This window comes from Condylura cristata, unplaced genomic scaffold, assembly GCF_000260355.1.
Source record: "Condylura cristata isolate star-nosed mole 26May11 unplaced genomic scaffold, ConCri1.0 scaffold00002, whole genome shotgun sequence".
In the NCBI taxonomy this organism is placed as follows: Eukaryota; Metazoa; Chordata; class Mammalia; order Eulipotyphla; family Talpidae; genus Condylura; species Condylura cristata.
Window position 1 is genome coordinate 25,545,391 of NW_004567103.1, and position 12,600 is coordinate 25,557,990.

A 12,600-nucleotide genomic window follows, 5' to 3' on the forward strand; every position below is an offset into this window, starting at 1 on the left:
TCTAGTAGATTATAATTCTTTGTAAGTTGTCCCTCAGGATGGGTGAGTTCGGTTACTTTCAGGCCCTTTATTCCACTGGCTGCAGATTAAACATTTGCAGTGAGGACTGCAGGCTGAACCTTGCTCTCCTCTGCTCTGTCCTCCCCACACCTGGCTCAGCTGCTATTCAACAAATGCCCAGAGAGCCTCCGTCTCAGGAACCTATCAATCATTAGCTTGCACATGAGTCAGCTCAGAGTGCATCCAGCCGCCACTCTGGCTGAGCTCAGAGCTTAGGCTCTCCCTGATTTGGTCTAACCAAGGGTAAATATGCAAGCAAGAGCTAGAAAGCCAGAACTAAAAACTACAGCTCTGAAGAGATGGCTTGTTCAGTTATGACTTTTCTCGTTTCTAGTTTTCAGTTAAAATAGCTCACTGACCTGGTACCTGCAGACTCCCTGGGGCAATGTGACTGGGAAATCTTCTACCGCACTTAGGAACCGTTCTGAAACTTCAGGGCAATGGCCACTTTCCTGAAAGAGACAATTCAAAATAAAGATAGGTTAATCTGTGCACAATGGAATTAAGTTTTATTTGTGTGGAAATAACTTGGTTAATGCTACCTAGGCCAGGGGAGCCTGGATGACCAAAATCTACATCTCTGCCAGGATTTCACTTTTTATGAAGGCTCCTTGTCCTCCTGCCCTTTCTACATTATGAGGAACTGGGCAGACTAGTTTGTGCCTGACCCTCACATCACCCCGGGAGGAAAGGCTGCCAGGGAGCTGACTGCTGGCAGAAGCATGAGGCGAAAGGAGAAATTTGGGACTGAATAAAGCAGCATGAACTGAAGTTCATTGTACGCAGAAGAGTCCTGAGGTTGATGTTTTTTTTTCAGCAACTTCATTTTTTGCAGGAGATTGTAAAATTGGGGAGACTTATTGGGGGTTACTGAAACACATCATGTGTCTTGATTCAGAAATTAAATGGCAGAGGATGACCCTGGTGAGTGTGCCAGGGAGAGTTTTCATTTGAAATATACAGGATTGAAGTAAAAGTGTATATAAAATAACCCACCTATTTAAATTCAGTGAGTTTCGACAAATGCATAAAATGAAAACCAGACACTTTCAGAACACAGGGGTCCTAGTGTGGGGTGTCACCAGAGAACAGGGGGTACAACGTAGGCCGAGAGCTGTAATTACACTAGGGGTGGAAACAGAGAGAATGTTTTGATTTGCTTAACTTATGCCAGAAGTCTACAATCAGAAATTCTCAAAGAAGTTAATTAAGTATTAGCATGCACTTTAGTTTTGGTATTTCTGAAAAGTTCAATTTTATTTTAGTTGAATATAAAATTGTGGAATGGGCATTGATCTGTTGCTCTGTGAAGCAGGTCAGTGGCTGCCTGGGAGGAGAGGTGGAAAAGCTGACTGCAAAGAAACACAAGGGTACTTTTTAGGGTGATGGAAAAGCTTTAGAGCATGTTTGAGGTGGTGGTTACATGGGTTTATGCATTTGTTGAAACTCACTGAATTTAAATAGGTGGGTTATGTTATATACACTTTTACTTCAATCCTGTATATTTCAAATGAAAAGAATTGCACATCAGAGGTCGGGGCCCTGCCCAGAGCAGGCAGTTAACAACTGTGGCATAAAGACAGTTTGAGCCTCATGGAGCCCTTGGGGCCGTGGGTGGGGGTGGGTGGGAGTGGGGTGGGGAGGATGTGTGTGCTGGGAACTGACAAGGCCTGTCCCAGACCAGAGGACAGGTATTGCACAGGCTGCTCACGAGAGTGTTTGCTACAGTTGTGGGAAAGCTGTGAGCTTCTGGCTGCAAGGGGCACAGGAGAGCCGGGGCACTTACGGGAACACGGAACAGCTTGGCTAGCTTCTTCAGCTCTTGCAGAACTTCTAGGTAGAATTTAAAGAGGAAACTGACCATCAAAGTCCGCTTGAATTCCACTTTTCCCCCGGGAGCACAGCCTGGGAGGGAGATTTCATCCAGAAGCAGCCTGCAAGCCTCATCCAGCATGGACTCATTCCAGCGCCTAGTGGGGTTGGAGGCAGGAGGGAACCAGTTAAAGAGCAGTGCCCGGCTGTGGCGTGCTAGATATTAGACAGTGGTCAGTTAAAGACCCCAGGGTCTCCTTTTATGAGCTGGATGGGAAGTTAGATGTCACTAACCGAGTCCTTCAGGGACACCCGTGGCAGGGTGAACATGAGACCTGTCCTATTCCAGAAAGAACCAAGCAGGCTGAAGAGCCAGAACGTGCTGGAACCTGGTATTAAATAGTCCACTAGGACCAATTCCATTACTAAGTGGCAGACTCTGACTCGTGCCCTCCCTGTCCTAAGGAAGAAATGAGGTGTCTGAGCAGGTGGAGGGAAGATGCCTTGGGGCGCTGCCCTTCATGGGCTTGCTGGAGTGTTGACATGTGTGAAGACCAGACCTCAGTCCTGGCCGTTTTTTGTTGTATCCCTTACCTGGAGAGTATAGCATCCAATGAATTAAAGCAAGGTTTGATTTACTTAGCCAGACTCCAGAAAGAACAAGCAGTGATCCTACATATAGAAGTTCCCTTCTTCCCTGGGTTTTACAAGCACTTTTGGAGCCAGATTTCCACTCTCTTTTTTGCATCAGGTACCCACTCTTCCCCCCGCGCCCCCCACCTCAGGGCTCACTGCTCACCTCCCAATGAGGAGCTGGCAGGACTTCTGTGCACTGAGGGTGGCAGCCCCTACCCCTCCGTAGGCGACGCTCAGGTCCTCGATGGCGTCTGTGCCTTCTTTGAAAAGGACTCTCATGCCGGCGTTCACGTCGGCCAAGGCATTCTGCTGGCAGTAAGCCTGTCGGAAGGCTGCCACGAACTCCCCCTGCAGAGACCCAAACATGTGGGGTTAGTCTCTATGTCAAAATCAGGAGCGTGGTTTCTGCGCCTACTAACCACTTAGACTCAATCAAAAGGGACAAGAAGGACATCGGGCACAAGTCGATGACAATTTGGTGACTTCCTGCCCAAAGCGCGAATGGGGTCCTCTCAAAGGCCTGTCCCCATGCCAGACACCCTCAGGGAACAGGGGTCACTGAGCACTTTTCCTCTGCAGCCAGACGCCCCCCACAGGTAGCCATGGACACTCACACGGGATGGTTTCCGAGGGCTCTTCCAAGTGCCATCTGCACTAGTCTTAGGGTGCCTCTGTTCCTTGTGAGGATGGAGGACCCCTCCTAAAATAGCTGCTTTCAAGGGTGATTTGCTTAAAGGGCGCCCACCCCATTTCTTAGCTTGTAGAAGCCTTCACTTTCATATTTCACTCATAAGGAACTGAATAGAAACTTCCACCAGTGGATGATCAAGTCCTGTCTCAGAAGCAAGTCAGAAGGGTGATGACTGGACGCTGCTCAAGATACAGGCCAGCGATGATGGGCTGTGTCCATGTGAGTGCCTGTCTGCATGGCCCAGGGGCATGTGTGCTGAGTCTGCCTGTTTTTCCCTTTTTTTAAAGGTTATTTCTTTATGCACACAGATCTGGGGTACAGGCCAGAGGTGCAGAGGTAGTGAGAAGATCCTCCAGAGACAGAGTGGGGAGCAGAACAGGCAGTTGATAAAGTACATTGCTGAGGGGAGCAGAGGGTGAGACAGGAAAGGTCTGCTGTACCATGTGGGTCAGCTCCCAGGCTGGGGATTGAACTCATGCGGAAGTGGCTTTAGCTTCTTAGTGCTGTGCTTTACCCTGCTGCACCACCAGGGAAGGCCTGCTTGTTTTTCTGTCTGGTGGCTTTACACAGACACACATTCTACTTGCTTGAGAAAATGTTTCAAAGTTTCCATTCCACAGGAGAAATAAATGAAGCTTATACATGGTTGTGAGTGTGATTTAAAACAAGACTTCCTATATAGCCAAGCTGACATCTGGCTTTTAATCACTCTGTGTGTGTGTGTGTGTTTGGGGCGGTGGTGGGGGCTGGAGGTGGTGGTGTGTGTGTTTGGGGTGGTGGTGGGGGCTGGGGGTGGTGGCGGGAGTATTACCTCTCTCTAGAAAGACTGTCCTGTTAGAGTTAGGTACAGCTTTGGAGAGAGCAGTCAGGAGTGAGGACAGAGGGCTCTTTTTGTAACTGACTGGGTGGTCCCATCCACCCCAGCGGTCCTGTTGGGACATAATGAGGGCCTCAGTGTGTATGAACTGTGGGGTTAGTTAGAGTCTGGTCTGGCCCAGCCTCCATCTCCCTGCAGGGCGGCACATTTCACAGCTCAAGAATTTTAATTGGGCCGACAGGAGGGGGCGTGGAGCCCACGCCCTCAGCAGACCCCACCCCACAGCTGAAACAACAACCCCAAATCCACACCCCGGAGCTGCTGGCTTGGGGTATCTGAGAGCCTTGGTGCTGGGCCAGTCCACAGTGAACAGGAAACAGGTTTTCAGGGCAGAATTCTTTTCCTTCCATCTGTTTTGAGACCTCTACAGAGGAATAGACTCAGTTATAAAAAGGGAAAAACCATTTTCAAAAGCGGCCAATGAAACGCTTACCTTTTGAGAGTGAGGGATGTACACAGATTCCAGAATTTCCTCTGGCTTAAGGCCCGCACTTGCTAACCCAGCAAGAAAATGTCCGTTGAGAGGAATCTGCCGTGTGCCTCCTGTTGAAGAGAATGACATTTCCACACAGTTGTAATAAGGAGTGGGAGATTATTCTGTATTTTTAAATGTCAGCAGCAGAGAAGAAAAGGTCGCCTTGCTGTGCACCACACAAAGAGAGGTCTGAGTGTGACAGCCCAGGCTCCCAGTTTGGTCCCCTGCACAGGTGGGTCCCCTGCATGGGATGGGGGCGCAGTGGGGTAGGGTGTGTGGCCAAAACTCCGAGACACTTCTTCCTCTCTCCTCACCACACTGTGTGAGCCAGGTGCCGCCCACCTCCAAGTCCTGCCAGGCCTGTGCGGTCTCACCTCCCCCCAGGCAGGTTAACTCTAGCCCATTCCGGCCGACCAAAGCAGGGTGTAACTTAAGCAAGACAGGGTTTCTTTCCACTGCTAACAGAACTCAAATCATGGCACCGGCTTTTTGTTCTTGCTCTCGCTGTTGGCTCCTCAACTGGGCACTCACACCTTTAAGTGAACAGCTCACAAAGCTGCCTTTCAGCCCAAATTGCCACTCAGTGCTCAGAGCAGTGCCATGTGGTTTTAAAATGTGGTTTGTAGCTCCACAGGAGGTACGTCAGGAGATCAAACTTCAGCCCAGAGAGTGCCCTGGGCTCCATTCCGGGCAAAGTGCTGGTTGGCACGTAGGTGTAATAGAGGGTGAGGCTGGGCCCTTCCCTCTCCACTGTCGCTGACCATCCCTGGTCCATCCTGTCGTGGGGCCAGCAAGCTGATGTCCTGTGCACTGGAGCCCCAGTTTGGTGGTGACTTGGCAGAGTTGGGCAGACATCTTAAGCCACTGGTAATGGCCAGCACCCAGAAGAACTCAGCTCCTGCTCCCAGCCCACGGAAAGCGTCAGTGTCACTACGGGCCTGCTTTCCTTGCCAACCCAATGTTCTGAGTCTAGGCTTTCTCTCCTGGTTTTTGGGGACCCTGTCTGGGCCTCGAGCCTGGAGGACTTTGCAAAGTGGCTTACAGGGCCAGGCAGGGGTGAGGTCTTTTGTCTCCTCCTTCCTGGAAAACCTCTTGCAAAGCTGAACAGGGTCATGAGAACTTTCCCTCCACCAGCAAGTCTTCCCAATCCTTCTGACTTCCAGGGCTGGGACTGTGGCCCAGACAACACACCAGGAGGTCCCAGGCCTGTGATGTCACTCTTGCTTGGACACCCCACAGAGTTCATGCAGGACAGTATGACTGCTCTCCCTGCACCCCAGTGGGGCTGTGTGACCCACAGGAGGCATGAATGACTGAGTGGCCGAGTGGCTGAGTGATCATCTAGGTGAAGAAAGGGGGTGTCAGAGGCTCTGGGGAGGTCACCTGGCGCAGGAGAGACAAGCACACCTATTTGGGAATCAGCCTCAGGTTTCGTCCCACACTTGCCATGGAAAGTGACCTCAGTGAGGTGGTTGGACAGATTGGAGGTGTTGTATGTATAGAGTGCCCACAGCCTGGCACACACGGCCAGTGCCCAGGGAAGGGGAGTGTTTGCATCTTAGGGAAAATCGGAGGCAGTGTGAGGGCTGAGTGCTTGCTAGCAAGCAACATTGCTTTCCTCCTGCCCTCTTTCTGGCTTGGGTCCAGTCCCCTTGTCTCTCATACAGAAGAGGGAGGAGCGCAAGAGGAAGAGGGAGCCATCCTCAGCCGGGGGCTCACTCAAACTCCTTCACCACCAGCCCGGCCTTCTGTGCAGCCCTGTCTTCCCTCGGTGTGGATGGAAGTGTGTTGGGGTGGCACTGAGTGGAAGCCCCAATCCCTGCTCACCCCTCTCCACTTGCATTAATTCACCATTTTCCTCCAGGAGCCTGAGCACCTATGGTGAACTGAAAGCCAGAGACCTGATTCTGACTTCAAGAATTCCTTAAACAAAGGAACAAAAGGACCCTCCCTGGTGGCACAGCGGGTTAAAGCACAGCACTAAGAAGCAAAAGCCACTTCATCCTGAGTTCAATTCCCACCTGTCCCAGAGATGACCTACATGGTGCTGCAGACCTCTCCTGACCTGCCCATTGCTCCCCTCAGCAGTGTACTTCGTCAAACAGCCTGATCTGCTCCCCACTCTGTCTCTGGTGAATCCTCCCTTTACCTATGGCCTATACCCCAGTTCTGTACGCATAAACAAATAAATCTTCAAAAAACAACAACAACAAAGGAACAAATGAGACAAAAGGTCTTTAGGTGTTCTTCAGAGTTTTCCAAAGCGCTTACCTTCTGACACCAGATTGAGGGTAGTTTTGCCCACAGCCAGAATTGGATTCAGATCCGAGTAGTAATGGCGGCTTATAATATGTCCCCCTAAGGACTGAGAGGAGTTACAGCCTTGGTCATTCTATGGCTCACGTCCTGTGCCCCAGACACCTGCCCATGGCTTCTGCGGTAGTGAAAGGTCAACAGGATCTCAACACCTTTGCATGGGGCACTCATTCAAGCTGCTGGGGGTGGGGTGGGGGGCTCCCCTTGACATACTCCTTTGCTGGGAGAGGAACTGACTATAACAGCTAGTTCTGCATGCCCACTCACTGGTCCCTCCAGCGAGACTGAAGACACCCCTCATTTATAGATACAGACGCTGGGGCACAGAGAACTCATGAGACTTGAACAGGGCTCCCAGCTGAGGAGGGGCAGGCATTGCCAGCTGTGCGGGTTAGTGGCTAATTCTGAACTGTCCCCTTGGCCTTGGCCCCAGGGACCAGCTTAGAGACTCTGGCCTGCCCAGGGCACACAGGAGCCTCGTCTCACACAGCCTCTGGAATGCCAGCCTCCACTTGCCCATGTAGGGGTGCTGGGCAACTGCACCACTGACAGAGAGCTGTTCTTTTCCTCTCCTTGGGAGACCCCACTCGGACCTGGGTGAGCCTGTACCATGTCAGAATTCAGGAGGCAAACGATTGGCTTTTTAAGTAATACCCTGCTCCCTACATAGTGGTGGAATCTGCGGTGACCACCTGGGTTGCTGTGGTCTGGGCTGGAATGTGGGGAGCACAGGGAACCTTCTTTCCTCTACAAACAGCTTAAATGTAAAATTCTTATTTCCCGTGAGCTGAAAGCTGTCTCCCTGGGCTCTAAGCTATCAGCCACACGTCTGCCCTTTGGATCACATCTGCCATCAGGTGTCTATAAATATTTGAAGGAAGCTCTTATGGCCCAGCATTGTCCCTTCCCTCACCATTGTTCTTCCTGCTCTGATCACAACCCCTCACGTTCCTGCCACGATTTCTTGGCCAGTTTCTAGGGGGTCCGAGTTCTTAGCAGGGACACAGACTATTCTGGAATCACCTGAAAACATTTTCAGAGGAAACATGTCCTTCCCTTACTCCCCACAAACCCAAGCTTTTTAATACACCCTTTGGGAGCAGGTTCACTTTGAAAACCTTTGTCTCTTCTGCTTTCTTCTGAGGTGAAAAATAACCAGACCTTAAAGGGTGCCTCGCAGATCTGGACACTATACTCCATCTGTAGTCTGAATAGTCTGGAGTAGAGTAGATGGCCCTTCTTATTTTAGATACTATGCAGCCCAAGACTAAATTAGGTACTTCGACAGTCTTATCATGAAATTAACTAAACCATGACGTTCTTTTCCTAGCTATGCTGTTAGATGGCAATTCTGTTGAACTTAGAGACTATTTTATTTTTTTAAATAATGTAATAGTTTCTTTTTACATCATTTTGTGCCTTTTTCCATCTCAGTTGTAATCCCCACTGAGATGGGCTTCTCATCTCCAAATCACCATGTGTCATCACCATAGTCCTGTGCACTCCCCCACCCCCATTTTTGATCGCATTCCCAGCTCCACCCCCATAAAATGAATTAGAGGCTATTTTAAATGTTATCAAATATTTGTTAAATATTTATCATACCCATTGTTTCAGCCTGCATTAGGTTAATGGTGAACATCTTTCAACAGTTAAATCACTGCCTGAAATCATTTTGCATACCAATGCTGCCAATGCCTTTTCAGCATTTCAGGGAGACCGAGAAACAGGTGAGGGACCTGATGATTCGCTCCAGGACCTACCGCCATGTTCCGGATCTGCGGGCCTGCCAGACTCTTGAGGTGTTTCAGGAGGGCTCGGTAAGTCTGAGTTTTCTCCTCTGGGAGCTCGGAAATCCTCTCAGCCAAGATGTCCTTCACCTGGGCCAGGCTGCAGCCGGCACCTATGGTCAGTCCTGGAAAGCAAATTGTTGCAAACTGGCCTGAGAGGAGCAGGGGAGATGTATGGTGGCGCCGGGCTCACGTGCTCCGCGAAGGCAGTGGCTCTCTGTGCTGGTGCTTACAGCATCATGGCGGGGAGCGCAAAGGCAGCCCAGAGGCCTGGTCCCAGGTCACTAAGTCAGAGTCTCTGGGCTTGGGCATTTTTCAAAGCCTCCCCAGATGGTTCTCTCCTGCAGCCAGGGTGTGGAAACCCTAAACCGATCTGCACTTTACTGGGGGCAAATGCAAGCACAAAAGGTTAGCAAGAAGGATGATAGTAACAACTAGCACATGGCAGACTCTGCTTGAACCCATTCCATGACTCCCTGCATGACTTGAGTGGCCCAGTGAAATATGCAAAGATGCGTTATGATAAAGGGGAAATGGGAGGATAAAATCTGGCATTAGGATCATGGTAAACATCTTTCAATAGCTTAGTCACTGCCTAAAATCAATATGCTTCTATCGTTGTGTAGTATACACAGATGTTGAATGGTAATGAAGTACACCTGAAACCTATCTAATGTCATAAAGTAATGTTGTTTCAATACAGTTATTTAAAAATAAAGCACAAAAGAAAAATATGGTTGTTTTGTTCACGGGAGTTTTCCTAGAATCCATTGCAATGTCTACCATTTGTTAAATTGATTTAGTAAATAAGAAGAAAATGCACACACACACACACACACAATCAACAATGCTTTGACAGACTATTTTAAGGATCTCCTGGTAGTCTTGATACTCAAAATCTTCAACACCAATTCCATGACATTCACTGGCCAATCAGAATGAACACAGCATATGCCTGTAGCCACCCCTGGTATTATATTGGGTGTTGTTGAGTTTGAGGGTGTTGGAGGCCCCCAGGGAGGGGCCAGGGAATCAGGAACTATGGGCGACAATCCAGAGAATTGGACAATGCTTTTTGCTCACTGGCAAGGAAGTTATTTCAAAATTTTAACCACCACCTGAGCCATCCTAGTGAGTACTGGATATTAGTACTGATTTTAGGGTTTCTCCAAAGTAGGAATGTAAAGTTCATCTTAATCCTTCAAAGTGAAGATATCACTCAAGCCACCAGCTCTAGTGAGCTGGTTTAGTTAGTCTTTTAGAATTACTCCTTCACTTCCGTGGAGTTTCCAGATGAAACATTAACATGTAGAGTCTTATTTGATTACTTCCAGGGCTGGGTTCTAACTGCAATTAGTTTGTTTTTATCTGGTATGAGGCTAGGCTTTATTTTTTTTTCCCTTTTGGATTAATCTTCAGGAAAGTTTCATCTTCCCACAAAGTTTTATTTTACTGCTATTAAAAATGTTCTTGGGGACCCTCCCTGGTGGCTCAGCGGGTTAAAGCACTGCACTAAGAAGCTTAAGCTACTTCCGCATGAGTTCGATCCCCGCCTGCCCCGAGGAGATCCACATGGCGCGGCAGACCTCTCCTGACCCGCCCGCTGCTCCCCATCAGCAGTGTACTTCGTTGATCTGCCTGTTCTGCTCCCCACTCTGTCTCTGGTGAATCCTCTCACCCTCCGCATCTCTGGCCTGTACCCCAGTTCTGTATGAATAAATAAATCTTTTAAAAAAAATGTTTTTGGTATAAGTTTCTCACTCCTGTTAACATACCCGTATAATAACTACTATAATCTAAACTAACTTGATTGATCAGGGAACTCATTAGCTGCTCCTTATTATCCTTATCTTAAACACATCTTACCTAACAGTAACTAGCCTGTTCCTCTACCCTGGAGGTGTCACCCTAGTGTGCTCATCTTGTTTCGGTTTCAGCACCCCACTGAAGCACTCAGTACGTGGTTTCTCACTCCACACCTACCAGTCAAGGGCAATTGCTTCCTATCAGCACAGTGTCCCCTGGAACTTGAACTTCTGTAGAAGTTGGCCTTCCCACCCTTTGCTTGCAGGAGAGCTTGGGAAGATCAACCTATCTCTTGTCATACCCTGTCTCCTACTCCACACACCCAGAGTCTTATTATCACTAGGGAAGAAGCCAGAAACCAAAGACTTGTTCCCCCTCTCCATCGCGATCATCATCATCGTCTCTTCAAGGTCAGAGATATCACACATCTCTTATTCCATGTAGGTAGAAAAGGCCAGGTCAGCTGCAGGGGAATAAAGGTTACCCATTTGCTCTATTGCCTGAGTTCGCTAAGTATGGATTTCAAACTCAAGTTGAGATTAGCTATTCCATTCTAGGTCTGACCCAGTTGTACTGAGAAAATTCTATTTATTGTACTTCTATTCATATTTTCTTCCATTTTTGGCCACAAAATCTAGCTTGCATTGCAATGGAGTTGAAAAGAGACTTAACTTTATTTGATTTTTCAGAACTGGGTTTTGTTTGAAGTCTATGCTTCTCAGAGTTCATGGCTCCTGAGCTACAGATGCAGTAACTTTCCAGAGCACTTACTATCCTAAAGATTATGAGAAAAAATACCTTACTGTGCCCAAGCAGCAGGTGCGTGACATGGATCGGCATGCAAAATTTAAATAAACGTAAGTTTATTTATTCCCTGGGAAGAGCCGGCTGGGGAGGGGGCGCTGTTTGGCTCTGTTGTGCCTCACCCCTAACAGTGTCCTTGACTTTGCAAGGCCTTAAGTTGACACTCCTGGAAAACACCTCCATAGGCCACTAGAGGGTACTCACACTTTAATTTTAAGAGGCCCGAGAAGGTATGTTTGCTCAGATTGCAGGATCTGACTCTTCCCTGCCAGCAGCACCCAAACTAAAGCATCCATTCAAATAGCCAACCAGACGGCTGGTGGGGTGGTCTGGGGGCCAGGAGTGCAACAATGAAACGTGTTCTGAATTGGAAGTGGGAGATGTGTGGGTTGGGAATGGGCTGCTGGCCAGGGTGAGGGCCACAGGCAAGTCCACTTTCCTTTTCCATGGAGTGAGATGAAGAATGGGGTTACTGCAAAGATTCTGATTGTGCCTGAAGGGCTAGAACAGATCTAGGAGGCTCAGAGACAGGCGGGATAGGGAAGAACCTTCACTATTTTCATTTACTTATTTTATTTAAGATTGAAAATAAGTAAATAAGTGGTCAGTGGTGCTAATGACAAGTCTGGGGTCCATGGGCTTTATAAATGACTCCTGGGCTGAAGACTGGGGGAGGGTTTCCTACCTCAACCTTCTGCTTAACCTAGTCTAGGTTTCCAACCCACCTGTTCTGCTGTTCCCCCTTCCTCTCCTCTCTCATCTGCAAGGCTTCAGGTCAATCTCTGCACTCCCCCTCTTTTTCTGCAAGTCTCTCAGGGAGGTCCCTGAGTGACCTCGAGGCTGAAGCTGTGACGTGACCACAGTGGACAGGATGGGAAGTGTAGGCTTGCTATGTGCTTCTGATGGCTAGTGAGCAGGAAGGCAGGCCTTCTTGATGGCATAGTATGGCCAAGGCAGGCCCCCTCCCTTACCCTACTGACCCCCACGACAGAGGCAAAAATCACTCTTGAGTAAAGCTTTCAGTTCAGCCAACCTTGTTGCCTAAGTTATGCAAGTCATTATGACCAGTTCTGAATGACTGACTATTTTTACTTTTTTGTTATACCATTTGTCTGTCATTGACTGAGCACTTACATGCACGTCAGTGCTTAGTGATGAGGGGCGGACTAAAATAAGGATCCTGCTGTTAGAGGGTTCGCAGTACATCTCAAAGGCCACATCTGCAAGTTTCCTTCCCACACCTCCCCTTGCCTGGAGTCGTATGCGCCCAGAGCAGCGGTTCTCAAGGATGCTGTAAGTGACTGGGGGTACTGGCCTGGATAGGTCTTTGTCC

The 12,600-nt window shown here is 48.8% G+C and overlaps 1 protein-coding gene across 1 annotated transcript in view; it reads right to left on the minus strand.

The window, feature by feature from the left end:
• The window catches only part of LOC101627752 (aldehyde oxidase 2-like), a 78,011-nt gene that overhangs the window by 48,232 nt on the left and 17,179 nt on the right, over positions 1-12,600 (minus strand). Inside the window, 6 exon segments of the mRNA XM_012724752.1 lie at positions 420-512; positions 1,847-2,030; positions 2,672-2,856; positions 4,510-4,619; positions 6,823-6,916; positions 8,631-8,782. Of these exon segments, the coding sequence (XP_012580206.1) occupies positions 420-512; positions 1,847-2,030; positions 2,672-2,856; positions 4,510-4,619; positions 6,823-6,916; positions 8,631-8,782 (818 nt within the window).